Below are 27,520 nucleotides of genomic sequence, written 5' to 3' on the forward strand. Positions count from 1 at the left end.
TTGTAGGGGGGCATTAGATTTGAATATCGACGAAAAGGATGCACAGGAAGAAAAAGGTTGGGAACCACTGAATTAGATCTAAAAAATGTACATGTCAACTTTGACACAAATTTTCCGTGTCTTGTAGGAACTCGTTGCTTGGATGGAGTCCACCCCAAATGCAGTGGCAGCTACCAATAAGGCGGGTCTATACGATAAACTCGAAGACCTTCAGAAACGCCTGGCTCTGTGTGAGAAAGCTCTTGCCGAATATCTAGACACAAAACGTCTTGCCTTCCCAAGATTCTATTTCGTTTCTTCAGCCGATTTGCTTGACATCTTATCAAACGGTAAACGTTTGCTATACGCTCTAAAATGAGACTTATTACTGTGTCAGTTGCTGTTTAGGGTTAATTCATTTCCATTTTTAAAACTTATTAATTTCCCAATTGGATACTTTTTTTGATGGGGTTATTCCAATTCAAACTGGTATGTGTTTGGGGTGAATTGGTGCAGTTTCATTTGTTAGGGCGGTGATAACTCTATGTTTGCTTTGGAAAAATAATTATTTCAGTTAAAATTTGATCTGAAAGAGTGATTTAAATACATTGTGTACAGGAACAAACCCGGTCGCTGTTTCCCGTCATCTTGCCAAGTTATTTGATAACATGGCAAAGCTGAAATTTCAGCTTGATGATGAAGGTAATCCAACAAAGACTGCACTAGGAATGTTCAGCAAAGAGAGCGAGTAAGTACAATAAAAAAAATGAATAAAAAATATAATAAATGAAAAAAAAGAATTAATGAAATAAATGAAATACCCAAAAAACTTTGCATTTCGGCACCAGAAAGCAGAAACTGGCCTAAATTTTGAACAAAGGTGTCAATTTTATTTTAAACGTTTGACAATCATCCAATTTTATAATCGGTACTACCTATAAAAAGGTTCAACGAAATAAGTACGAAGCAGTTCGACAGTTCTGATTGTGCAGAGATAAGTTATTTAAGTTTTAATAAAAATAAGTCGCCTTTATCTACTTGTGGGCTGATTCTCTGTTATTTATTGACATTATCATGTGGATTTATAAGTTTTTTTTCACTTGTTTGCTAATTTGAAACTGGATGCTGTAACAGGTACGTGGATTTCGAGAATCCATTCCAGTGTGTGGGACCTGTTGAGACGTGGTTGTATCAGCTCATGGAAGTTATGAGAGCGACTGTCCGGCAACAGATGACCGAAGGTATGGTCACCTACGAGGAGAAACCAAGAGAACAATGGATTTTCGATTATCCCGCCCAGGTATAAAGCGTCTTTATTTAAAAACAACAAAAAATTGAAAACATTGAATTTGTTCATTAAAAAAGACGTTTCTTAGGTCATAAACTCCAGACATGTAAATGTATATATGACCCGTTCAGTTTACTGAGAGATTGTCAAAACAAATGAAGTTAACTGAGAGATTGTCAAAACAAATGAAGTTAACAAAATCATTGGCACTTGTTTAAATTGCCAAACTTACAGGTTTCTCTACTTGGCACACAAATCTGGTGGACAACTGAAGTAAACATATCGTTTTCCCGTCTCGAGGAAGGATACGAAAACGCGATGAAAGACTACTTCAAAAAACAGGTAGATTGTGTGCTGATGCTTTTGCTTTTGAAAGTAACTTTGACGTTTCAAATTGCTTCCAATAGATCAACCAGCTCAACACCCTGATCGGACTTCTCATTGGTGATCTCAACTCACGTGATCGTCAAAACATCATGACCATTTGTACCATTGACGTGCACGCAAAGGACGTGGTCGCAAAACTAATTGAACAGAAAGTACGATTTTTGAGTTTGTTAAATAGATAATTCCTTATCAGATACTTTTTTACGTAAGAAAACGGATTTTCCCTACTTCATTTAACGTACTCAGCATATACGTAAATAACATTTTCAGAAATGTTACCACTTGGTAAATTCATTTTATACCAAGTGAACTTTGTCAACCACTTTATTACAAATTTTACAATTTCTTGTAGATCGACAACGCGCAGGCTTTTCTGTGGCTTTCCCAACTCCGACTTCGGTGGGACGATAAACTTAATCACGTGTTTGGAAACATTTGTGACGCACAGTTCCGATACTCGTACGAATATCTCGGTTGCACTCCCCGACTCGTCATCACACCCCTCACCGACAGGTTAATTTCATTTTTAACATATATGAGCCAAACAAAATTTGCACATTGCACTCCAAACACACAACATCAGAGGTTAAATCATGTAGAAGAGTTGGGTTGTGTGACGAAGTCAAAGTAGTTTGCCTTTGATGGAACTATTTTCATCCTAACCCTGCTTAATCTGTTTACACCTTTATTACCTTTTGAAAGATGACATGTGTGAACCTGCCAGATATGTCGACAATTTATGTTTTGCTGTGCTGTTTAACGCCATGTCGTTTGAATTTATACAACCGCAATCGAACGGTTAAACTAACGTGATGGTACAAAGTGCGAGATTACAATCGTAATCACTACGACGAGTCAAAGCTATGTTTGTGTACCTTTATTTACATGTTGATACTTTCGTGTTGTTTAGATGTTACATTACTCTGACACAATCCCTTCATCTTACGATGAGCGGAGCCCCTGCTGGACCAGCTGGTACCGGAAAAACCGAAACCACCAAGGATTTGGGTCGAGCTCTTGGTATCATGGTGTACGTGTTTAATTGCTCCGAACAGATGGACTACAAATCCATTGGTAACATTTACAAGGTCGGTTGAGTTGATTGCCGTAAACGTTATCCAATCTCGCTACTTGTCCTGTAAATTGATTTTTGGTTTAGGGTTTGGCACAAACTGGAGCTTGGGGATGCTTTGATGAGTTCAACAGGATTTCCGTCGAAGTGTTGTCGGTGGTTGCCGTGCAGGTAGTTGGGTTGTAGCAAAGTATATTTAAACACGTTTTATATAGATGTTTTATATAGACTTTGGGTTGTAACAGGTTGTTTTAGGTTATTTCTTGCAAAAGTTACCAAAAAAGCCGAACTAATTTTTGCGTGAACCATGGTCATGAAAATAGTGTACACTTGATTTTATTCCAAACCAAGATAAAAGGATTATGTAATACATAAAATACCTTGTAGGCGCAAACAAATTGACTAGGATTTTCCGTTTTACCTTTTCCCCGCTGGTTTGGTAATTGTGGCCTTAAACAAAAAAGGCATAGTGCTTGATACGTTGCTGAACTATTTATTAGGTAAAAACGATCCAGGATGCGATCCGGGAGAAAAGAGAGAGGTTCGACTTCCTAGGTGAAGAAATCAAACTTGTTCCCACCGTTGGTCTATTCATCACAATGAACCCTGGTTACGCTGGACGAACTGAACTGCCCGAAAATCTAAAAGCTCTTTTCAGGTAATTTCCTCATGCTAGATATGTGTATCACCACAACCACCTTGCTTATTGTTTGATTACTCATGTAGTTTTGTTTGCCAAGAGTTTGGTAATCTTCGCAAGTCTTTTGCAGAGAAACACTTATAGGTTTTGTAAGCAAGTTTTCATTTTCTAACAAGCCTAACTTAGGAAGGCTTCCAATAATGGAAGAAAGCCATGAAAAACGAATATCGTCACAGTCCACTATTATTTTTGTGAACAAATTACACACTTATATTGTAGGCCTTGTGCGATGGTGGTCCCTGACTTTGCCATGATCTGCGAAATCATGTTGGTGGCTGAAGGTTTCATCGACAATCGTTTGTTGGCTCGCAAGTTCATTACTCTGTACACACTGTGTCGTGAACTGTTGTCCAAGCAAGATCACTACGATTGGGGTTTGAGGGCTATTAAGTCTGTGCTCGTGGTGGCTGGTACACTGAAGAGAAGTGATCCTGGTCGTGCTGAGGATCAGGTTAGTTTCTAGAAGCTTGAGTACACAATAGTAATTCCGAGATCCAGTGATAATTATGAAGGCCTATTTTGTATTAACTACCTAAAATTAGAAATGTTTTGACATGATTTTTGTCATAGTCAATATGTGAAAGCAAAGAAGACTAATGGCATTTTAGATAATCAAAAACGACGAGAAAGGTTATAAGTAACCCTGTGCAATAAAAACAACAGCATGTCATTTGTTAGCGCAAGATGGACCAACCTGATCGTTAGGAATGTTAAGTACACGTGGGGCAAAAAATTTATAATATTACATTTGAAATCGTGACTATGTTACAAACAGGTGCTGATGAGAGCTCTTCGTGATTTTAACATCCCCAAGATTGTGACAGATGATCTTCCTGTATTTATGGGACTTATTGGCGATCTCTTCCCAGCCCTTGATGTGCCTAGAAAGCGAGACCCAGATTTTGAAAAACTCGTCAGGGTATGTTGATGAAGATTTAAGAATTTTTTTCATCGACAAACTTTCTTGTTTACATTTCTTGTGTAGGATTCCATTGTACAACTGAAGTTGCAACCGGAAGATAACTTCCTGTTAAAGATTGTACAGCTTGAGGAATTGCTCGGTGTACGTCACTCTGTCTTCGTCATTGGAAACGCCGGAACTGGAAAATCACAGGTTCGCGCTCCTCTGCTTGTTTGTTAAAAACAACCCCTGAAACGACAAAATAAAATTTAACCCATGCTTTAGATCCTGAAATCCCTAAACAAGACGTACCAGATCCAGAAGCGAAAACCTATGTGGGTCGACATCAATCCGAAAGCTGTCACTAACAACGAACTGTACGGTAAGTGCGGTGTTAGTTATAATGTATGCTACCTTGTTTTAGTGGTATTTAGTAAATGTGAAAACTATGGAAAAGACAATGATTCGCAAACCCAACGTTTTTGATAATGTCCAGAAATATTTATGCTACATAGGAAAGAAACGTGGTTAGACATTTAAACACGATTATAAAAGCATAATGTTTAGCCAGTATAGTACAGACTGGAATAGGGTGTGTCATCGTAAAATATAAATTTGAAGCCTCAATGCTGTAATATGTTGGTGTTCAACTTAAAATGTTCTCCAGCAAATTCAAGTATTCTTTACACGCATTGAAATAATGTATGATTTTTGCAGGAGTCATCAACCCAGCAACTCGTGAATGGAAGGATGGTCTTTTCTCCACTGTGATGCGAGACTTGTCCAACGTCCAACATGATGGACCTAAGTGGATCGTTCTTGATGGTGACATTGATCCAATGTGGATTGAATCACTCAACACTGTCATGGACGACAACAAGGTAAACAAAAAAACATACTTTGTTTGCGATTATGGAGAATGAAATGAAATACACAATAAACATATCGCCTAAATGGCATCTTTATCTCCATACTTAACTAAAATTGCTAATAATTGAATATATAAATAGATTTAAAATCAATATTTTACCACACTACATGAAGTAAGTTTGCCGTTTTTTGCACTTATTTTATGGCAAATGCGTCTTTAGGTGTTGACACTGGCCAGTAACGAACGCATCCCACTGACACCAACAATGCGCATGTTGTTTGAAATTAGTCACTTGAAAGCAGCAACACCAGCTACAGTATCAAGGTATGGTTTAAAATTTAATTTATTCACGGAACCGACAGGTTTTTTGAACGCCCGTCATACACTACAGCAGTGATTCTCAAACTTAAATAGTTCTTGACCCCCGTAAAGTAACTCTACCCTAAAATATTGAAAAAAAGTAAAAAAGATTTCGATTGAAAAGGGTGGGCAACAACCAACAAAGGACAAAGGCTTACATAACAGTAAAGAATGTCCATGTTTCTCATTATGGCCACCTAAACACGTTGATGCTGTTTGTTAATGGGTGTCACTTGCGTGGGCCTATACACTCGGCCGTCATGGGGTCTCTGTTAAGACACACTGCTCTATTGTTTTGCAATAAAATAATTTTACAAAATTGGTTTTGTTTTTCAGAGCTGGAATCCTGTTCGTGAACCCTGCCGATTTGGGATGGAACCCTCCTGTATCAAGTTGGATCGATCAACGCGAAGTGCAATCGGAACGAGCTAATCTCACAATTCTATTTGACAAATACGTCCCACCTATACTGGATGCGCTCAAGTTCAGGTTTGCACTTAAAATGTTCTCCTTAAGACAGGAAAATATTCTGTATTGTACGGTAAATTCTGTATTATACGGTAAATTTTGTTATGTACGGTAAAATCTGTATTGTACAGTATAATTCATAAAATCAACAATTCAGTTATCAAATGTAACATGCAACTTAACTCTTTTCAGATTTAAGACGATTATTCCGATCCCAGAGCAGAGCATGATCCAAATGTTGTGTTATCTTCTCGAGGTGATGCTCACTCCGGAAAACACTCCTCCCGACTGTCCCAAAGATCTTTACGAACTTTACTTTGTCTTCGCCTGTGTTTGGGCCTTCGGTGGTGCAATGTTCCAAGATCAAGTAAATAATAGTTTCACATCCACTTGTTTCATCTTACGTTTGACAAAAACAACAAGTTCTTCCTACTTCACTAAGCCTCAATAAATAAAGAACTAGTAGTAGATGGAGGAGTACTTCACCTAACTGACATTCTTTAAATGTTAAAAAAAATTGTTTAGTTGGTCGATCACCGAGTGGAATTCAGCAAATGGTGGACTACTGAGTTTAAGACGATCAAGTTTCCAAGCCACGAAACCGTGTTTGATTACTACATTGATCCGACCACGAAGAAGTTTCTGCACTGGGCCGAGCTTATTCCTAAGTTCGAGCTTGACCCTGAAATCCCACTTCAGGTAATAAATTTTTGATGTGTGATCCACAAAAAAACATGATGTGTTTACAATTCATCTTGTTGATCCGATCTTTTCAAAGATGAAAAAAAAATTATTTACACCTTTTACTTGTATTCTTATATGATCAGAATACAGTATGTTGCTTTTACCAGAAAAAAAGTGTTGTTATAGGCAGGTTAATCAAATCAAATTGGAATTTGTAGGCGGTGTTGGTTCACAACAACGAGACGATTCGTGTAAAATACTTCATGGACCTTCTCATGGCCAAACTTCGGCCTGTTATGTTGGTGGGAAATGCTGGTACCGGGAAATCTGTGTTGGTCAGCAACAAACTGAACAGTCTCGATGAAGAGGATTTCGTCGTGGCAAATGTCCCCTTCAACTACTACACAACGTCCCAGATGTTGCAAAGTACGGAATTTTTTTAATCGTAATCCAAAAAGAACTGCCAGAGAGCTTTGTGCGCATAGAATGCATCTTATAGTGCAGACATTTCAACAATCCCTGTTTTCATTATGGGCGTTTTTGCTTTAATTACTTTTTAAGCCTTTATATAGCGTTCTTATTTTGGTCCTGGTGGAACGTTGAATACTTGAACATTGCACTTCCTACAGAAACAGTTTATTGTTTAATAATTTAAAACTGGAAAACTTAAATTATGAAATATGCTTCTGACAAACGTTAGCCACTATATCAGTGTGTAACTGAAGTAAAATATTTCAAATGCCGTCAAATAAAGGTGACTATCGTTTGACTAAACTTTTTTGCCTTCCAAAAACCTTATTTGTTGTCATATTTTTTCTTAAAATCTCGAAAACTTTTCTTCAGCTGTGCTTGAGAAACCGCTGGAGAAAAAAGCAGGACGAAACTACGGACCACCGGGAACCAAAAAGCTGGTTTACTTTATTGATGACATCAACATGCCCGAAGTTGACAAGTATGGCACAGTGCAACCCCATACACTCATCAGACAACATATGGACTACAAGCATTGGTAAGTTAAGTTGAAAATAAGTTAGAAGTGACAAAGATCCGACTTGCTTATTGTCCATTGTGAAAACTGATACCTTTTTTGTTATGTCTGTGTTTTAGGTATGATCGTCAGAAATTGACTTTGAAAGAAATCCATAACGTGCAATACGTTGCTTGCATGAACCCAACAGCTGGTTCTTTTACTATCAGCTCCCGACTTCAGGTACAATAGCTTTAAAAAGACTTTGTATCCTTGTCATTACCGTAAAACGCCTCGGCATCTACTTATTCAAGAAAGGACATAATAGTTTAATACAGTAAACCTCTGTTATTCGGGATCTTCGCCTAACTCAGACAAAACCTGAGGTACAAGTGATTTGTAATGTGGTAATTAATCGACATCTGTTAACCCGGATCTTAGCTTAATCCGAACAAACTTGTTGGTTCAAACGGGTCCGGATTAATCGAGATTTATTGGTTCTATATGGTTTAAATTTAAACACTAAACGGTTTATTAATTTTTTGCAGCGTCACTTCTGCGTGTTTGCGCTCAGTTTCCCGGGCAAGGAGGCGTTGAAAATTATCTACAGCAGCATCTACAACCAACATTTGAAAAACAACAAGTTTGCCATGACGGTGCAGAAACACTCGATGACGGTTGTGGAAGCTGCATTGGCTCTTCACACGCGTATCAGCCAAGTCTTCCTGCCCACTGCGATCAAATTCCACTACGTTTTCAATTTGCGTGACTTGTCTAACATTTTCCAGGTGTGTTATTCTTCTTAGTAACCTTGTAAAGAGGGAGGGTACTTTTATTAGTTGTTACGCGTAAATTTACATGTTAGGTCATATTTGTGAACAATGTTAAATGGGATGAAATAATTCGTCAGATGAGCAACATGTCGTTTTTGCACAATATGTTTTAACCAGAATATACGTTTGGACTTTTTTCTCTTTTACATCAGCTTTGAAAAGTGGATCACACTAGATGACTGTTTGCGTTCACCTTACTGCTTTTATGTCCCTACTACATTTTATTGTCAACTTGATACCATAGCAATACATATATTTGGTGTGGGACTTGAAAATCTATTCTGGTACTTGTTTTTAGGGTATTTTGTACACGACGCCCGAATGCACGAAAACAGTAGCAGACATGGCAAAGTTGTGGCTTCACGAAGCAAGTCGTGTCTACAAAGATAAGCTGGTGGACGAAAAGGATATGACAAACTACGAAGACATATCAACCGACGTTGCCAAAAAGTTCTTTGAAGTAAGTTTGTTTTGCTTGGGAACTGTTATACCCCATGAATATACCAAAACGTTATCCACTTTTGCGGTACAGTTGTGATATTTGTTGATACAATTTGCACAAAAATATATTTCCCATCCGATTATACAGTGGTTCGTTGTTACAATAGGTTCTTAAAGCAATATTTATTGTAAGAGATGTATTGTTTAAAATACGACACTAAACAACTACTAAAAAAATTATCATGTTTTTTTACAAATGATTTAGGTCTGGCAAGCAAATCACTGCGTTTTTCACATTAAAGACATGTAGTTTACAAAAATTGCAATTTTAACAAAAATCCACCAAACCAAAAAAAATTCAATCACAGGACATTCCTGAAGATACGTTAAAACCAGATCCGGCTATTTTCTGCCACTTTGCCACTGGAATTGGAGAACCCAAATACTTTCCCATACCATCGTGGGATGCACTTAATCGACTTCTTGTCGAAGCTCTGGACAATTACAACGAAATGAATGCAGTCATGAATCTTGTGTTGTTCGGTGATGCTATGGCGCACGTGTAAGTTGATGTTTATCGGAAAAAAATCATTTTTGTGAGTTTCTGTTAGTACCACAATAATTTAATTAGCAATTTTAACTTACAAACTGACAAAAGTGTAATATTTGTGTGAATTCATGTTAAATTCCAAAAATCTACAGTTTTGATTAAAGTATATTTAAAAAATAGCAAATGCTGGAGATAAACAGATAAAAAATTTTAATACCTTTGTCTGCTATTTGGACCACTTTGTCCCGCATAGGGTGGAGAACAAAGGCATACCCTATACTTCTTGTACCCATAAATTCACTTACTGAGTTAAATACTTTTCAACATGTGAAGCATACTGGTCGTTAATTTGTCATTGTCGTGGCCAACAGATGCCGAATCAACCGAATATTTGAGAGTCCTCGTGGATATGCATTGTTGGTTGGTGTCGGTGGATCAGGAAAACAGAGTTTGTCGAGATTGGCTGCTTTTATCAGCAACCTCGATGTTTTCCAAATCACACTGAGAAAAGGTTACAGTATTGCTGATCTCAAGGTTTGTGTTGTGAAATAAAGATATATAACTAAATATTTTGCTGGTACTGACGTAAAACATACTAAAATTGATTTGCGATAAATTAAGCTGAATGTAAAAATGTCGGATTTGGACTCTAGTGTATTACGCTTGTTCTGTGGTGTGAATGGGTTCACACCATTGAAGATCAATTTCGGCCTTTGCAACTCATGAACTCAAAAGAGCATTAAATATAAATTATTAAATATATAACGGTATTATTTTTTTACCGCAAAACAATAAAAAAATTGTTTCTGTTCTCCACAGCTTTATGTTGCTGACCGGGCTCTTTAGGATTTATAGAAAAACTATATCAACTAAATATCCCTTAATCTGTAGGTTGATCTTGGCGGGTTATTCATCAAGGCCGGCTTGAAAAATCTCGGTGTTCTCTTCTTGCTTACAGATGCCCAGGTTTGTTAAACCATTTTAAAAAAAGTCTACAATTGTCATGATATTTTAATTTTGACACCTGATTGATTGGTCGGTAGGTGGCAGACGAGCGCTTCTTGGTATTGGTGAACGACATGTTGTCCACCGGTGAAATTCCCGATCTATTTCCGGACGATGAAATCGAAAACATCATTAACGGCGTCCGCAACGAAGTAAAGGGAGCTGGTCTTATTGATACACGGGAGACTTGCTGGAAGTTTTTCATTGAACGTTGCCGAAGAAATCTAAAGGTACCATATCGATTTATGACTCTCAATGCAACAATATACGTATTGATAAACTCAGGTTTTTGAAATTGATCTAGTAGAAAATAATGAAAAGTAATCCGATTATGTGTATATAGCCTCCTAATTAAATCAAAACCTTCACTTTTCTGTTTTTCTGTTCTATTATAAAGTGTACGCTTTTTTCGTTTTCCCAGTAGTTAAAAATACAAAATATATTTGAAAATTTTGCATCTACTCCTTTACTCCACAGGCGTCCATTCATTTTTTGCACAGTTAGACGTACTTACGAATTTTTTATTACAGTTTCTAATTTCATCATTTGTGAATTCTGTTCTCTGCAGGTTGCGTTGTGTTTCTCGCCAGTTGGCAGCACCCTTCGTGTCCGAGCCCGTAAGTTCCCCGGTGTGGTGAACTGCACAGCTATTGATTGGTTCCACGAGTGGCCCCAGGACGCTTTGGAATCCGTCAGTATGCGCTTCCTCGGTGAAATTGAAACCATCTCTGTAAGTAAAATTTAGTATTTTCGTTTGTTCTTTTGCATATTTGAAATGACGATCACAGAAGCAATTTCAGTACTGCAAAAAACGGTTTTTGCTTCTGTTTTAGTGTTTTTTTTTATAAAGCATTTGGTTCGTACAGAATGAAGCATAACTAATCCCGGATTTTTTGGTTTTTTATCGTTACAACTTACAAGATAAATTTCTTTTCAGGACGAGGAAAGGGACTCCATCAGCAAATTTATGTCGTATGTTCATCTTAGCGTCAACGATCAGTCAAAAGATTATCTCCTTAACGAAAGGTAAAAATCTTCTGACCTTGCGCTGTAACAATATTCAGGCCAAAAGAATAATTATAATAACTGTGGCATAGTACTAGCCAATATGCGATTCAACCCGGAGTTGTAATTCAGGTCGGGCTTAATTCGGGCCCGACTTTACATTCTGTGACCGTTGTTTCAATATAAATTACCTAGCTAAGTCTGCTGGACCAAGCATGATGCCCAATAGCCCCCAAAAGATTTGTTTGGGTGTGTTTACATAACTCATGCGATTACATATCCTATTTGACTTTTTTGGATTAAATTTAATTTGTTGGTTAAATGTTTCAGGCGATACAGCTACACGACACCGAAAAGTTTTCTGGAACAAATCAAACTGTACGAAACCCTCCTTGCAGCGAAAAACGCCGAGCTCCAAGCGTCGGTGGAACGATTAGAAAATGGTTTGCAGAAACTGAGAAGCACCGCGTCACAGGTTTGTTCCGATGTTTTCCGTAGGATTTGTTTGAATTCTCGCCAAAAATAGATTTTCCTTAGGATTTGTTTGAATTCTCGCCAAAAATAGATTTTCCTTAGGATTTGTTTGAATTCTCGCCAACAATAAAACCTTATCATACTTATGAATTGGCATATTAAAACATAATTTCGATTGTCTTCGCACACTTGCAAGTGTATTTTTTTCAATCCAGTATTTTTTGCTTGTTGACGTTGCACAGGGGAAAGAACACCTATGCGTGACAAGCTATATACTTTTTTAGTCTTTGAGATAACTAATGCTTTTGTAAAACTACTTCCCTAGCAACACTGGATGTTTGTTTTTTTAATTTTCACCAAGCAAGCGTTTTTGAATGTGAAAACCACTGGTACTAACTGCTTAGGGACAAAACTACTCAATGTAAATTGCAAACGAATACTAAATGCTAAAGTTTTTTTGTTGATCAAGTTCATTTAGGTGTGCAATTAGTTTTTGCTGAAACAATGTGCCTTCTTTAGGTCGACGACTTGAAGGCCAAACTGGCAGCCCAGGAAATTGAATTAAAACAAAAGAACGAGGATGCCGATAAACTTATTCAGGTACATTGCAGTACAGAAGGTCGTTGATGTAAACGTTTGTTTGATTTCACTCATTTCTTTTAAAGGTGGTCGGAGTAGAAACAGAAAAGGTCGGTAAGGAAAAGGCGATCGCTGATGTAGAAGAAGAGAAAGTAACTGTGATTGAAATCGAAGTGTCAAAGAAGAAAACAGATTGTGAAACTGATCTTGCTAAAGCCGAACCTGCTCTTATTGCTGCTCAGGGAGCCTTGGATACCTTGAACAAGGTTATTAATTATGGGTCCCCTTCCCTGAAGGGGACAGCATATTGATTTTACTCAAAATGTTTTTCTTTTGTTTTCTTTTTTTTTTCTTCTCCCCAAAGTTTGTCCGACTCGTTTTTCCATCAAATCCTTGATGGATTTGGATGAAATTTACACAGATGGTAGATGTAGTTATGTAGATGTGCATCCCACTTTGTTTTTGTTGATAACACCAGTATTTACCCCGCTAGCCCCCGAAAATGGGTATTTTTCCCCGAAGTTTGTCCTACTCGTTTTTCCATCAAATGTTTGATGGATTTGCCTGAAATTTACACAGATGGTAGATGTAGTTATGTAGATGTGCATCCCACTTTGTTTTTGTTGATAACCCCAGTATTTACCCCGCTAGCCCCCGAAAATGGGTATTTTCCCCCGAAGTTTGTCCGACTCGTTTTTCTATCAAATGTTTGATGGATTCGGCTGAAATTTACACAGATGGTAGATGTAGTTATGTAGATGTGCATCCCACTTTGTTTTTGTTGATAACCCCCAGTATTTACCCCGCTAGCCCCCTAAAATGTTTTTTTTTCCCGAAGTTTGTCTGACTCGTTTTGCCATCAAATGCTTGATGGATGTGGCTGAAACTTATACAGATGGTGGATGTAGTTATGTAGATGTGCATCCCACTTTGTTTTTGTTGATAACCCCAGTATTTACCCCGCTAGCCCCCTAAAATGGGTATTTTCCCCCGAAGTTTGTCCGACTCGTTTTTCCATCAAATATTTGATGGATTCGGCTGAAATTTACACAGATGGTAGATGTAGTTATGTAGATGTGCATCCCACTTTGTTTTTGTTGATAACCCCAGTATTTACCCCGCTAGCCCTCTAAAATGGTTTTTTCCCCGAAGTTTGTCTGACTCGTTTTGCCATCAAATGCTTGATGGATGCGGCTGAAACTTACACAGATGGTAGATATAGTTATGTAGATGTGCATCCCACTTTGTTTGTCCGGATAACCCTAGTATTTACCCCGCTAGCCCCCTAAAAGGGGTGAGTTTGTAAACAATGTCAGAATTGGCTAAAATTTGGATAGCTTGTAAAGTATGCCAATTATCGTTATTGCGCCATTGCAGTTCGGGGTTGTTAACAGCCCTTTGACGTCAGAAACATTAACGGTTGTTGCTCAAAACACCTCTAGTGGTTGAAATTTTAAACGTTGGCAGATTGGACTGAAATTTTGCAGTACTATTGATTGATTCATTGTGGTTTCCTACTTTTAAGTTTCTGTGTGTTGAACATGCATTAGTTATCCTACTAGCCCCCTAAAAGGAGTTTTTTAATTTAAATAATTTTTACTCCATATAGCATATTTAAATATGCACAGTACCAATCACTGTGTTTGTCTTCACAATGCCAAACTTACTCATTGTTATCTATTGAAATGCATTATGTACAACTTTGCATGTGTGGGGACCCATGAGTTTTTGCTTGCAGAAACAACCAAGGTTATAAAAAACGATGGCTAATATGGGACACAATACAAAATAAGCATAGAAAATATATTTATGTTTTGAAATAGATCATAGTGTATGTGCAAGGGCAATATGTGATAAGCCACCCTTCTAGTTTAAAATGGATTTACTATTTGTGCAAAAAAATTGTGTTAACTCTAATTGACACAGTCGAAAAGGCATTTTCAGTAGAATAAAATAGTTGTTTGCTTTTTTATTGCTTTCGTAAACAAAGGACATTTATGTATGGTTTACGTGTTGCTTTATGGATTTTGCCAATATTGGTATTTCTCATTGTAAAACCTGCTTGTTAGTTACTTGTAATATAAATGACATGAACTTGTTGCACTCAGAACAACTTGACAGAATTGAAGTCATTCGGTGCCCCTCCAGGCCCAGTGGTAAACGTTGTGGCAGCAGTCATGACACTTATGGCACCTGGTGGCAAAGTGCCAAAAGACAAGAGCTGGAAAGCTGGAAAAATCATGATGGCAAAGGTATATAAGACAGTAATAGTGCACAAGTCGAAAAAAAATACGCTGTGTTTACGATTGTTGGTTTAAAGGTCGATCAGTTTTTGAATGATCTCATAAACTACGACAAAGAGAATATTCACGATAGTTGCTTGAAAGCCATCAAACCTTTCTTGGAGAACCCTGACTTTGATGCCGAGTTCATTCGTAGCAAGGTATGATTTGTCATGTTGCATTCGTAAAATATGTTCAGTGCTTTTCAAATCGACTCTTATTGTTAACTTCGTGTATAAACATTTTTTTATTGGGGCACGTTTCTTTTGATAAAATTTGATTTTGTGTTGTTGGGAAAATAGAGGCTGATTGTTTTGTGTGTAGTCATTCGCTGCGGCTGGTTTATGTGCTTGGGTGGTGAACATTGTCCGATTCTACGAGATTTTCTGCGATGTGGAGCCCAAGCGAATTGCTTTGGAAAAAGCGACCAACGAGTTGAACGCTGCACAGGAAAAGCTTGCCGTTATTAAGAACAAAATCGCGGTAAATATAAATTAAAGACCAGCAATGTGTCAAACGTTGTGGAATAACTAATGATTGCAGCAGTTTCATAGTTATATTTTGTCCACATCGTGCGAGAAATTGCATACACTCGTTTGGAAACAACTTGCTTAGCCACAGACTTTAAATCGGTGCTTTTCAACCGGGTGTATCGTACACCCCAGGGTGGACCATAATTTTTAGGGCGTGTACTGGCCCTTCTGGGGTGTGCCAGATACAATGCACTTATGACCCAGTATCACGACTGCGAGGTTTGTGCTTTAGAGCAGACTTACTGGAGTGTACAATGGTACAACTGTATCTCAAGTGTACGTAGCTTGTGAATTACTATTTTCTATTTGTGAGACCATAATTTCATATTTTTCTTGTTAGTCATGGTTCTTTTACCATTAAAAAGTTAATTTCAAGTTGCAGTTTTAGGGGTGTACAGTTTTTGAGTAAACGTTAAAAGGATGTACCATTTTAAAAAAGGTTGACAAGCACTGCTTTATTTAAAGAAGAAAACGGATTGTGAAACTGATCTTGCTAAAGTCACTGCTGCTTTCAGTTAAACGTGTTGACAACTGAGAAAATGTACTTCAATGTGTAAGCTACATTGTTAGTGATGTGGCCACATATGCGTAACAAGATCATTATTTGATGTTACTGAAACAACTTCTATCCAGATTTTGAATGCTAACTTGGAGGAATTGACTGCAAAGTTCGAGGCAGCCACAGCAGCAAAATTGAAATGTCAACAAGAAGCTGAAGCCACCCAACTTACTATCTCGCTTGCTAACAGGTAAGTCACCTATCTAGTTGTGCAGTTTAGACTGTTTTCCCAATTTAATGATGTATCGTATTCTCGTAGGCTTGTGGGAGGACTGACCAGTGAAAATGTGCGTTGGGCACAGGCTGTTGATAACTTCCGGGAACAAGAAAAGAAGTTGACCGGCAATGTGCTAGTGATAACCGGTAAGATTTTCACTGTAACAAGTTAGTAGTACACTTTAATTTTAAAATTACTGCAATGAATTTTAACTTTTAGGGATTTTTGCGATGCAATAGAGCTTTAAAAACAATTTTTTGCTTCGACAATTTCAGCTTTCGTCTCATACGTCGGATATTTCACCAAACCATACCGGCTCAGACTAATGGACGAACTATGGATTCCTTTCCTTAAATCTCTTCCTGTAAGTTGATTCAACTGAAAAACATCATAAGTTTATAACTTCAAAAAGTATTACATAAATCAAGCAGGTTGTTTTGAGCTTCTACAGATTGTTTTTTTTTTTAATTCAAAAAGAACAGATGTGTATATACTGTTCTTCTTTTTTTTAAATGCAGTATGACCAACTATTTGGACACAAAAAGTAGTTTTATGTGACTAGTAAAAATTGTTTTTGTTAAGAATCCTGTTCCCACAACGGAGGACCTTGACTTCCTCACTCTTTTGACGGACGAAGCTGACATCGCAGCCTGGAACAATGAGGGTCTTCCATCTGATAGAATGTCAACAGAAAATGCCACCATCCTCGTAAGGATTTTGCTAACCACTATTTGTTTTCTTTTTAACTTTATCGTTCTCTGTAGACCAATTGTCAGCGTTGGCCTTTGATGGTTGATCCACAACTGCAAGGTATTAAGTGGATCAAGACCAAATACGGAAGCGATTTGAAAGTAATCCGAATCGGTCAAAGAGGGTAAGCGAAAGCAGTCATTTTTGTACATGTTCGATCGTTACTTTCTGCACTAACAAATCATGTTTACTAGGGATGGGCCGAGCCGAGCCAGAACCCGAGTACTCGGTACCGAGCATCGCTGTTTTAATGCTCGGTGCTCGGCCGAGTAGTTGCACAAACTGACCCGAGCGTTAAATTTGCATATTCATGCCCTGCTAACATACGAAACTAGTGTTCTAAAGGGTGTCTGTGAACAAAAACGAATGAATTTTCAAATGTATTAGATAGTGGGAAAACGCGTACTTAAAGGGCATGTCAGCTTAATAAAACACAGCCGGTGACGTAAGAGACCTTGTAAAGCTAAAACGTAGAAAGGGGATTTTTTGTGACGTCATAATGCACCGAGCATTAAAGCGAGGTGCTCGGTGCTCGACCAAACAGAACATTTGCAATTTTGGCACATCCCTAATGTTTACCCTAAAAAAATGCAGTCGTGGTATCAACGCACTGTCTGTTTTGTCAGATATCTGGATGTGATTGAAAATGCGCTGGGTGTGGGTGACACAGTTTTGATTGAAAACATCGAGGAGTCCGTGGATCCTGTGCTGGGGCCGTTGTTGGGTCGTGAAACTATCAAGAAGGGCAGGTAAGTTACTTTTACACTGCATTGAAGCTTATACATCAACAACATATGGTTCACTACAATTATGCCATATTTCGTCCTCAAATACATTTTTAGCCTGGATATTTTTCTTTCCTTTTCAGTTACGCTTTTTTTGCTCTTTTCAGATACATCAAGATCGGTGACAAGGAATGCGAATATCACCAGTCCTTCAGACTTATTCTACACACGAAGCTTGCCAACCCGCATTACCAACCAGAGATGCAGGCTCAGTGCACACTCATCAACTTCACCGTAACGCGTGACGGGTTGGAAGATCAGTTGTTGGCTGACGTCGTGGGAATGGAACGCCCTGACCTCGAAGCATTGAAGGTAATTATATTTGGAAAAGGGATATGTGTTTGAGGTAGAGCTACTAACACCATATTTCACGAGAGGCCCACATTTAGGTAGCTTTTGATAGGCGGCGTAAAGATCTGAATTATTTATTCACCAGTCAAAGTGGGGTAGGTTTACGAAGTAGGTGTTTAAAAATTTTAGATTAGTTACTTTTGTTGTATTTTAAACCGTTTTAAATAGATGTAGTGCTCTTTGCGTTACATATCGGATTTTATATAAATATATGGCTGCTTTGAGGTATAGTTTTAAGAAATATTCCTATATATAAACTGTTCCTGCGAGGCAACTTTACAGAGCTAAAAATACAATTACAATGTTGGATGTTTTCGAACCACGGTGTTTTGTGTCACAGTTGGACCTTACCAAGCAGCAAAACGATTTCAAAATCACTCTGAAGCGACTAGAGGACGATTTGCTGGCAAGACTGTCAGCGGCTTCTGGAAATTTCCTTAGCGATACAGCTCTGGTTGAGAACCTCGAAAACACCAAGCGAACAGGTTTGTTGCTTATAGTAGTATTGCTTGACGTTTTCAGCTCTCGGACTATTTTGCCTCTACATTACCACCTGTGGATACTCGGAAAATGGTAACCAATTGGAAACAGAACAACTTTTTCAAGTCTTGAAGTGCCAGAGAATTCGAGTTAAAAAAAACAGTGCTTTGTGATGCATCGTTGCTCAAATAAAACAACACATACTAGCTCAAGCGTTTGGGCGCCAGTAACCTCCAATAGCTTTTAGGTTTAATGACCATGTGGTATAGCTTGCTGTGCGAAATCTTAAATCCACGAAATTGTAAAATTTGCTGTAATATTCGTTACATATGTTCTCAGCCGCTGAAGTCGAGGTGAAGGTGGCAGAAGCAAAAACCACCGAAATTCAGATCAACGAGGCCCGTGAGCATTACCGACCTGCCGCGGCTCGTGCATCTCTGCTTTATTTCATCCTAAACGACCTGAACAAAATCCATCCCATGTATCAGTTCTCGCTTAAATCCTTCAAGATTGTCTTTGAAAAAGCGGTAAAGAAAGCTGAGGCCGATGAAAACCTGAAAGTTCGTGTAAAGAACATCATCGAAGCAATTACCTTCTCTGTATTCCTTTACACCTCCCGTGGATTGTTCGAGAAGCATAAGATCATTTTCACAGCCCAAGTGGCTTTCCAGGTCAGCCCCTCTAATGCAATGAAAATGTTTTTGAACTTTTTTGAGTTTGAGTAAAGAAATCAATCGTAACAAAGTCAAAAACATAATGTTAAGAGCCAGCTCCCCTTTTGTTTGATTAATTTCATTTTTAAGCATGTCAGTGTTTTTTCTTACAGATTCTGCTAGTGCAGCGCCAGATCAACCCGCTCGAGCTCGACTTCTTGCTTCGTTTCCCATCTCAAGCAAACGCCACCAGCCCTGTCGATTTCCTCAGCAACGTATCGTGGGGAGCAGTCAAGGTACAATTCTTGCATTATTCAAAAATCTTTCATTATTTAACTCGAAAAGTGTAGTTGTGGTCCTCATGAGGTTTAAATACGAGAAAATTGCTAAGTTTGTGAAGCTCTTTATCATTTATAACATTTTTTCGCAGTTGCTTTCTGAGATGGAGGAATTCCGCAACTTGGATCGTGATATTGAGGGTTCAGCTAAACGTTGGAAGAAACTGGTCGAGAGTGAGGCTCCTGAAAAAGAAAAGTTGCCACAGGAATGGAAGAACAAGAATGCTCTACAAAAGCTCTGCATTATGAGAGCGCTCAGAGCTGACAGAATGACATACGCTGTCAGGTAAAGTTCAAATTTAACTCGTTTTGTGGAGTACCCAATATTTGTGTCAATATTCTATAGAGTTAGAAAATACTGAACAGGCGTTTCGTCCACCAGGTTGCATATTTAACAAATTTGTCGTTCAACTGGTGTAATGCTAAACAAAATACTAGTTGTTGTTTTCAAGAAATTGTATTTGCTAACGTTTCGCCCACCAGAACGGCAGGGCTTCATCAGAGCAATGAATGAGTATTGCGAGCAACAAGCGAGAAAGCGCAAGAACAGCGGGATACGATGAAAATTAATTACACAATAACAAACGACATCCGAAAAGAGTTGCACCCGTTACAAAACGATAAGGCGGAACTAATGTCCGAAATTTGATGGAGGGGTCGGACTTAAAATGTCGCGGAAAACCGGGCTAAGGGTTTTGCCAATCGCAACGATGAAGCCCTGCCGTTCTGGTGGGCGAAACGTTAGCAAATACAAGTTCTTGAAAACAACAACCAGTATTTTGTTTAGCATTACACCTGTTGAACGACAAATTTGTTAAATTCTATAGAGTTGTGGCATCGTAATATAACGTGTTTTTTCGGGCAGGGATTTTGTCGAGGATCGTCTTGGACCGGAATTCGTCGAAACAAGGGGAATTCCCTTCGAAAAATCGTTTGAGGAAACTGGACCACAGACCCCAACTTTCTTCATTCTCTCCGCTGGTTAGCAAATTTCAAGCTGTAATAATGACAAAATCTGTTGAGAGGTCGCAGTTTTTTTTGTGTGTGATGTGCCTAAAAAATATCTACAACCTGCTTATATATCTAGGGAAGCTTTCGTTTTCTTTAAACACTATATAAAGCCAAAAATCCTCGTGAAAGTCATTAATTAAGTTTTTCTTTATTTTTGATTTTGTCTAGGTGTAAATCCGCTGGCCGACGTGGAAAATCTCGGGAAGAAGCTTGGCTTTACTTTAGACAACAAGAAGTTTCACAACGTGTCGTTGGGACAGGGACAGGAGATTGTGGCTGAAACAGCGATGGATGTTGCCGCCGAACATGGACACTGGGTGGTGCTGCAGGTAAAAAATGATCCTGCTTCTTAACTGCATTTAATGAAACGTACTTAAACGTTTGAAACAAACACACAAAGTTAAAAATGAAGTTAAGGGGGCCACAGGAGTTACAGGGTTACTTGAAGGGGGCCACGAGGCCAAAAAGTTACGTTCAGGGGGGCACGGTCCACGAAAGGTTGATAACCACTGGTATAGGCTAATTACAAAAGATCAAAATACAATTATCTATTGATTGAAAAACAGTAGTCACCCTGATTTTTGTGCCGGAAAAAAGTTTTACCTGCAAAAATTTCAAACCTTGGCCCGCGGAGTAAGTTAACGATTTTTAATGGCCCGCAACAAAATAAAGTTGGACCACACTGATCTACAAACTAAAAGGGCTTCCGTATAGCAAGTGCTTCCATAGCATGTTTTCTGGACATACATGTTCAAATTAATGTTTAAACGTCTTTCAAAAGCGTTGTTATGTTGAAGCCTATGCAAATATACTTCGAAACAATATGCGAAATGGTAATAATTATTTTTCTCAAATCCTGCCAGGCTAAACTCTGTTATGTGTAATTTATTTGATTTCTGGTGTAGAGAGTTGCAAAAATTTCTAACTCTGTTTACCTTGGTATTAAGAACATTCACTTGGTGGCTCGCTGGCTGATGTCCTTGCAAAACAAGTTGGAAAAACACAGCATCGGAAGTCACGAGGATTTCCGTGTGTTCATGAGTGCCGAGCCAGCTGCAACAGCCGACAGTCACATCATCCCACAGGGTATTCTGGAAAATTCCATTAAAATTACCAACGAACCCCCAACTGGCATGCACTCCAATATCCACAAAGCTTTGGACAATTTTAACCAAGTATGTTTTATTTCTTACACAGTGTGATAAGTTGCATTGTGTAATTGATTAAAACTGGTTATAACCACCATTCATTTTTTTTCTTGGTTCTTACGTTGTACAATTCAGAATAAATTAACGTCAATAGTTTTAGGAAAGTCGGATAAGTCCTGTTGCTTAAAACGAACAAATCATTTTGTTCAGGAAACGTTGGAAATGTGTGCCCGTGAGGTGGAGTTTAAGTCGATTCTCTTCGCCTTGTGTTACTTCCACGCGGTGGTGTCAGAGAGGCGTAAGTTCGGTCCTCAGGGTTGGAACAGAGTTTATCCTTACAACACTGGGGACTTGACTATCTCGGTCAACGTCCTGTACAACTATCTGGAAGCAAACCAAAAGGTGATCATTTAAATACTGTAGAATTGTGCTTTGTTTTTACGTTTAACAGCAATTAAAAAATGTGTTTTGGCAACACAGTTTTTAAAATTAGGAAGGATTTTTGTAACCGCAATATCCCACAAAGTTGAAAAAATGGATCTGTTTTCTTATTCTTTTCTTTTTTAGACAGATTGCGAAAAATTTTACACAAATTAAATACTTATTTGTGCACAGTCGCTGTTATTTCAACGATAGTATGTGACCTTCAATCTTTTTCTTGTCCATTAACTGTTAATCGATTTCTTGTATGTTGTAGGTGCCTTGGGATGATCTACGCTATTTGTTTGGTGAAATTATGTACGGAGGTCACATTACCGATGATTGGGATCGACATCTTTGCAGGACGTACCTGAAGGAATTTATGAACCAAGACATGTTCGACTCTGTACTCTACCTTGCTCCGGGATTCCCTCTGCCTCCAGTGCTGGACTACAACGGTATGTCGGAAAATGCAATTTAAAGTATCATAACGGGTGTATTGCTTTTTTCCCAAACGAAAAGTAACGACTTTGTGTCTAGACTAATTACGGGACAATTAAGTTTAGTGTACTTATGTTTTTGTTGACAAAAATTGTTTAGACTTTAGAGTTTATAAATCATGGAAACTTTTTGATAAATTTAGGGAAAACTAGAATGCTGACAAAGATCTCTCAGTTTAGTTCTATTTGGAATTCTGCCCTTGCCTGAATCTTTCTGATTAAGATGGTCTGACTGTCGTTTCCTATTTAATTTAAGAGTGTGGCATGGTGTTGTTAAATATTTTATTAAGTTTTTTTTAACATAGGCAATGCATAAAACAATATATCTGAGTGAAAAAATTTTTTTATGAAAATCTTAGGTTACCATCAGTACGTTGATGACCTGCTACCACCTGAGAGTCCTTACTTGTACGGTTTGCATCCCAATGCTGAGATTGATTTCCTCACCACAACATCCGACAATCTTTTCCGCACAATTCTCGAACTCATGCCACGTGACACAAGCGCCGGAGCAGGATCAGGACCGACCAGAGAAGAAAAGGTGAAGAAAAGTGTTTAACATATAGTCTGTTATACCTTAAATCTACGAGGCCGCGTTGTTTAATTAAAAAATACGGATTATAAAGTGGTTGATCATGTCTAATGTTTTGTTGCACGAAAACTACTGTGACTTGGCCCTTTTTATCACTAACATGTCGCTTTGAAACATTTTTTACTAGTTTCTTTCGTAAACAAATATTCCTAAAATTGTAGTATTAATGACTCGTTTTTGTCTTTTCGTAAAAACAAACCTGACAATAAAACTTGCAAACGATGGTAGTGAATTTATGAAACGAACCAATTAAATTTAAATTATATTGTTGTTACCCTGTTTAGAAACCAGATTTATCACCTTCTTTAGCCTAAATACTGAGGTTAAAGTTAGTCACAACGTTGAAAACAAACATTGCACTATATTGATACAGATCAAAACAACCTTGGATGAAATTTTGGAAAAGTTACCGGAAGCATTTAACATGGTTGAGTTAATGGGAAAAGTGGAACCAGCAGATCGAACCCCGTATGTTGTGGTGGCTTTCCAGGAATGTGAACGGATGAACACTCTTACCAACGAATTACGGTACTTTCTTGTATTTGTTTGATAGATAAGTGAATATTGAATAAAAACAGGTCAAGCTTGCATATAGTATTTTGTGGTAAAAATACAAAACTTATCGTAAGTTATGATTTTGAAGATCGTCGTTGAAGACACTGGACTTAGGGTTGAAGGGCGAGTTGACCATCACAGCTGCCATGGAAGCGCTGGGAAATTCCCTTTTCCTCGATCAGGTTCCCGAATCTTGGGCAGCCAAAGCTTATCCGTCCATGGCTGGTCTTACAATATGGTATGAGGAATACGTTTAATAAATAGTGCAGCTTTTCATGAAAAGGAAAACCTTCATCGACGATTTTCACAAAATATATCCTCTTATTTTACACACTAAATACACTTATTTAAAGAGTTATTGGATTCATGCAAAAAAAACGTGAAACGTTTCTTGCAATTGTTAAAAAAAACGTAGACGTCTAAAAGGCAATATTTCATATGTACGTCACTGATACAACAACTCTTCTTTAAGGTATGTTGACTTGCTTCTCCGAATCAAGGAACTGGAGAATTGGACAGCAGATTTCCAACTTCCAGCAGCTGTGTGGCTCGGTGGATTCTTCAACCCGCAGAGTTTCCTCACCGCTATCATGCAGGTTTGCAAAACGAGATAAAAAACAAATCGCACTGTTATCAAGTATGGCAATCAAAACGCTTTTTCAAAAAATAGAAATATTCAGTGCGAACAACTAATATAGCGTACTTAGACTTCGCCTAATGGCATAGACTGTTCAAATGAAGTTATTATTGTAATTTGTTTAAAAAAGTGACTGACAAATTGTCACCCTCTGTCTAATCCTGTGAAGCTACTTTCTTGGTCTCATTTACAATGAATCGCGTAATTCCAGGCAATGGCTCGTAAGAATGAGTGGCCACTGGACAAGATGTGCCTGCAGTGTGACGTCACCAAGAAGAACAAGGAAGACTTTAGCAGTTCGCCACGTGAGGGCGCTTACATCCACAGTCTCTACATGGAAGGTAAAACGAGCACAAGATTTATAAGGCATCCATCCTAGTAAAACGTTGTTGTTACAGGTAAAAGTCAAATATGACACACAATGCTTACAGTTTAATATTTCTTACAGGTGCACGTTGGGACACGCAAACATCTCTAATTGCGGAAGGAATCCTCAAGGATTTGACCCCCACAGTTCCCGTCATCTTCATTAAAGTACGCAATTTACAAAATATTGTATATTTCGTGAATACATTAAGTTGTGTGGGGTTAATCTTTCTTATTTAACAAATTTGTCGTTCAACTGGTGTTATGCTAAACAAAACTAGTATTTTGTTTAGCATAACACCAGTTGAACGACAAATTTGTTAAATATGCAACCTGGTGGACGAAACACCTGTTCAGTATTTTCTAATCTTTCTTAGTTGAGGTACATGTTAAGACGTGTTAATTGTTTCGTGCAGGCTATTACCGTCGACAAACAGGAGACCCGCAACATATACGCATGTCCAGTGTACAAAACCAAAACGCGGGGTCCAACATTCGTGTGGACATTCAACCTCAAGACAAAGGAGAAACCAGCCAAGTGGACCATGGGTGGTGTGGCGATTTTGTTACAGGTTTAAGTCAGTTTTCTTCGTGTATCCAAATTGTAGTGCTTCACTGTGATCAAATGTAAATATTTGCCTGTAGATGATTTTTTAGAATGAGGAATGTTGAGATTTTATCTTGTATGGGTTTTTTTAGATTGTGGTGATCCATTTGTGGTTTAAAGCTGAATTTTTACCTAAATACTAGCACTTATAATCACTCCAAGCAACTGTACAGTCCGTTTTTTTTAATTTTATTACAAATGAGTGAAAGTATATTATCATGTTAAAAAATATAGCTTATTACTTGTGTCATGTGTTTATATTGAGAGTATTTATGAATGTGAGTGGTTTGAAAAGAAATAAACAACAAATATGACTTGCAAAATACGACTCGAGTACACACTAATTAAAGTCGACGGTCAAAAGCTGGAACTGTTTATAAATATTACTTGCGTGAGCTTTTGAAAATCGAAACACATTTAAAAAGGATAAAAAAACCTCTGTAAAACATTTCGCCTTTGTGCTAAAGGTCATTCGTCGCTTGAAAAGATTGAAGTAAGCTGCAAACCCTACTTCCATTTATACTCGGTGCCTATTTTACGAAAGAAGTCTTGGTTGAAGGGTTCGTAAAACTCGCGTAGTTTTCTGGTCGCTTCTTCGCTCGGAGCAAGTTTACCGTTTCGGGTTCTGCCCTTGCTGTCGGCCAAGCATTTAAGAGATTTTTTAAGGACCTCTGGTGACGAGAGTGTTTCATTCGAAAGATTTTCTACTTTAAATCGTCTGTAGCAGTAGTAACCAGTTTCAGGATGTTTGACAAAATCCTCACGCAATAGTAGCTTCGGAATTCCAATGAAGTCTTGCAGTTCCTCTATAATGGATCCAGGGTCTTCCATAAATCGATTTCCGTCGACAATCCTTAAGTCTGTTTTGTTGAAAACCCGATGCCAACGATGCAGGTGTACTGTGTAAATTCCCGAGCTTAATACAGTAGCGTCCAGGTCCTTCATAAACAGTCGCGAAAGAGCATTGCTCATTATCGTAGGATTTTCATTCTCCCAGTCACGCATCAGTTCCTTTAATTTTGGCAGGTATGCATCCACGTATCCATCAAAAGTGCCGTATGTGCTAACCATTCTGGAGTGGTAAAGTTCACTGCGAACTCGCTGGAACAAACACAGAAAGTCGTAGACTTTTCGCAGTAATTTACAAAAACAAGTTGCTTTTGAATGTTAATTTGACTGCTACCAATATACCAATAAATTATTACAATAATCCAATTTTAAAAAAATACTTGGACAGGACACAACAAGCAATTTGGCTTGAAATATATTTGCAAGAAGTATACAACAGAATACACCCACTTACTCCTAGTTTGTGACCATATTAAATGAACCACCTAAAATGTTGTCATGGACTTTGACGTTTAGTAATTAATAAAATGACCTAAAAAAAATAAAAATGTGGCGCTTGTATGTTATAAGTTTAGACTCACCTCATGTACATAATCAGAGAAGGCCCTTGCAACAGGATCACAAACAACCAAAATCAATTTTACGTTGGGAACAGTTGTCTTAATTCGTTCCGGCAAGTCATAAGGCGTGCGATCAAAGTAGACCGGCGTTTTTTCCATAACAACTTGAATGTTGGTGGCGGGAGGCATCATGTTGCTAAATAAGTTTATGGACTGTAGAAACATTTTAGGCCTACTTAGGCATCACAAAATCCAAGTTTAACAGTACTTTATCTTTCTAAGTATAATAACGATCGAGCAGCAGTGCTTTTGTATCTAAATCAGTCAAACACAAAACTGTTCCGAACAAATAGGAGATATTTTTCACTTATGGGCATCATCGGTTTTTTATTCAAATGGTTTATGTTTTAATCATTTTTTATTACAGTACTTTTTACGTACTGGAGTTTAACTGATAAAATTTAAATTTTCCAGACTTACATGTAGTGTTCAACTGGTCTGTTAAACAAGTTACTGAAATAAAATGTTTCAGCTCCTTCGGGTATTCTTACAAGCGGATGTTGATTCAAGAAAGAAATTATTCCGTCTGTGCCACATTTTTTCACCCCAATCCCAATAACATTTGGTAATCTTTTTTCCTGCAAATTAAAGAATCAAATTAAACGACTTGTAGCTATAGTACAATATGTAAGCTTACTCCAGGATTGTTAGTATTGTATTGCTCTATTTTGGCAATCATCCTCTCTCGACCCTCAAGCATAAC

At 38.0% G+C, this 27,520-nt stretch overlaps 2 protein-coding genes across 2 annotated transcripts in view; one reads left to right on the forward strand and one right to left on the reverse strand.

The window, feature by feature from the left end:
• The window catches only part of LOC145212703 (dynein beta chain, ciliary-like), a 96,756-nt gene extending 71,208 nt beyond the window's left edge, over positions 1–25,548 (forward strand). Inside the window, exons 33-90 of the mRNA XM_080080928.1 lie at positions 128–329; positions 598–727; positions 1,114–1,279; positions 1,502–1,609; positions 1,675–1,806; positions 2,007–2,167; positions 2,565–2,742; positions 2,814–2,897; positions 3,227–3,384; positions 3,646–3,877; positions 4,202–4,345; positions 4,412–4,540; positions 4,613–4,709; positions 5,045–5,208; positions 5,419–5,522; positions 5,895–6,047; positions 6,219–6,393; positions 6,552–6,725; positions 6,929–7,136; positions 7,554–7,719; positions 7,818–7,920; positions 8,226–8,465; positions 8,809–8,970; positions 9,320–9,513; positions 9,873–10,035; positions 10,393–10,467; positions 10,545–10,736; positions 11,075–11,236; positions 11,444–11,532; positions 11,842–11,986; positions 12,505–12,585; positions 12,651–12,830; positions 14,673–14,816; positions 14,885–15,007; positions 15,171–15,329; positions 16,013–16,128; positions 16,198–16,301; positions 16,431–16,519; positions 16,738–16,863; positions 16,920–17,029; positions 17,532–17,654; positions 17,798–18,002; positions 18,382–18,526; positions 18,861–19,192; positions 19,348–19,470; positions 19,605–19,798; positions 20,378–20,493; positions 20,692–20,852; positions 21,471–21,698; positions 21,882–22,073; positions 22,369–22,549; positions 22,951–23,132; positions 23,557–23,711; positions 23,827–23,976; positions 24,211–24,334; positions 24,587–24,716; positions 24,824–24,909; positions 25,158–25,548. Coding sequence (XP_079937054.1) covers positions 128–329; positions 598–727; positions 1,114–1,279; positions 1,502–1,609; positions 1,675–1,806; positions 2,007–2,167; positions 2,565–2,742; positions 2,814–2,897; positions 3,227–3,384; positions 3,646–3,877; positions 4,202–4,345; positions 4,412–4,540; positions 4,613–4,709; positions 5,045–5,208; positions 5,419–5,522; positions 5,895–6,047; positions 6,219–6,393; positions 6,552–6,725; positions 6,929–7,136; positions 7,554–7,719; positions 7,818–7,920; positions 8,226–8,465; positions 8,809–8,970; positions 9,320–9,513; positions 9,873–10,035; positions 10,393–10,467; positions 10,545–10,736; positions 11,075–11,236; positions 11,444–11,532; positions 11,842–11,986; positions 12,505–12,585; positions 12,651–12,830; positions 14,673–14,816; positions 14,885–15,007; positions 15,171–15,329; positions 16,013–16,128; positions 16,198–16,301; positions 16,431–16,519; positions 16,738–16,863; positions 16,920–17,029; positions 17,532–17,654; positions 17,798–18,002; positions 18,382–18,526; positions 18,861–19,192; positions 19,348–19,470; positions 19,605–19,798; positions 20,378–20,493; positions 20,692–20,852; positions 21,471–21,698; positions 21,882–22,073; positions 22,369–22,549; positions 22,951–23,132; positions 23,557–23,711; positions 23,827–23,976; positions 24,211–24,334; positions 24,587–24,716; positions 24,824–24,909; positions 25,158–25,319 — 8,811 coding nt within the window. The 3' untranslated portion in view covers positions 25,320–25,548. The remainder of the gene's footprint in view (positions 1–127; positions 330–597; positions 728–1,113; positions 1,280–1,501; positions 1,610–1,674; positions 1,807–2,006; positions 2,168–2,564; positions 2,743–2,813; positions 2,898–3,226; positions 3,385–3,645; positions 3,878–4,201; positions 4,346–4,411; positions 4,541–4,612; positions 4,710–5,044; positions 5,209–5,418; positions 5,523–5,894; positions 6,048–6,218; positions 6,394–6,551; positions 6,726–6,928; positions 7,137–7,553; positions 7,720–7,817; positions 7,921–8,225; positions 8,466–8,808; positions 8,971–9,319; positions 9,514–9,872; positions 10,036–10,392; positions 10,468–10,544; positions 10,737–11,074; positions 11,237–11,443; positions 11,533–11,841; positions 11,987–12,504; positions 12,586–12,650; positions 12,831–14,672; positions 14,817–14,884; positions 15,008–15,170; positions 15,330–16,012; positions 16,129–16,197; positions 16,302–16,430; positions 16,520–16,737; positions 16,864–16,919; positions 17,030–17,531; positions 17,655–17,797; positions 18,003–18,381; positions 18,527–18,860; positions 19,193–19,347; positions 19,471–19,604; positions 19,799–20,377; positions 20,494–20,691; positions 20,853–21,470; positions 21,699–21,881; positions 22,074–22,368; positions 22,550–22,950; positions 23,133–23,556; positions 23,712–23,826; positions 23,977–24,210; positions 24,335–24,586; positions 24,717–24,823; positions 24,910–25,157) is intronic.
• Positions 25,549–25,753: 205 nt separating this feature from the next.
• LOC145213140 (heparan sulfate glucosamine 3-O-sulfotransferase 4-like) lies at positions 25,754–26,949 on the reverse strand. Its single transcript, XM_080081373.1, has 2 exons — positions 26,779–26,949; positions 25,754–26,449 (listed from the first exon to the last, which is right to left on the reverse strand). The coding sequence occupies exons 1-2, from the start codon at positions 26,947–26,949 to the stop codon at positions 25,856–25,858; spliced, it is 765 nt and encodes a 254-aa protein (XP_079937499.1). The 3' UTR covers positions 25,754–25,855.
• Positions 26,950–27,520: the final 571 nt, after the last annotated feature.

This window comes from Phallusia mammillata, chromosome 2 (assembly GCF_965637545.1).
Source record: "Phallusia mammillata chromosome 2, kaPhaMamm4.hap1.1, whole genome shotgun sequence".
NCBI classification, from domain to species: Eukaryota; Metazoa; Chordata; class Ascidiacea; order Phlebobranchia; family Ascidiidae; genus Phallusia; species Phallusia mammillata.

Coding starts and splice junctions, on each gene's coding strand:
- LOC145213140 (XM_080081373.1), bottom strand. CDS start 26,949: ATGATGCCTCCCGCCACCAACATTCAAGTTGTTATGGAAAAAACGCCG. Junction 26,450..26,778: donor TCTCTGATTATGTACATGAG/GTGAGTCTAAAC, acceptor TGTTTGTTCCAG/CGAGTTCGCAGTGAACTTTA.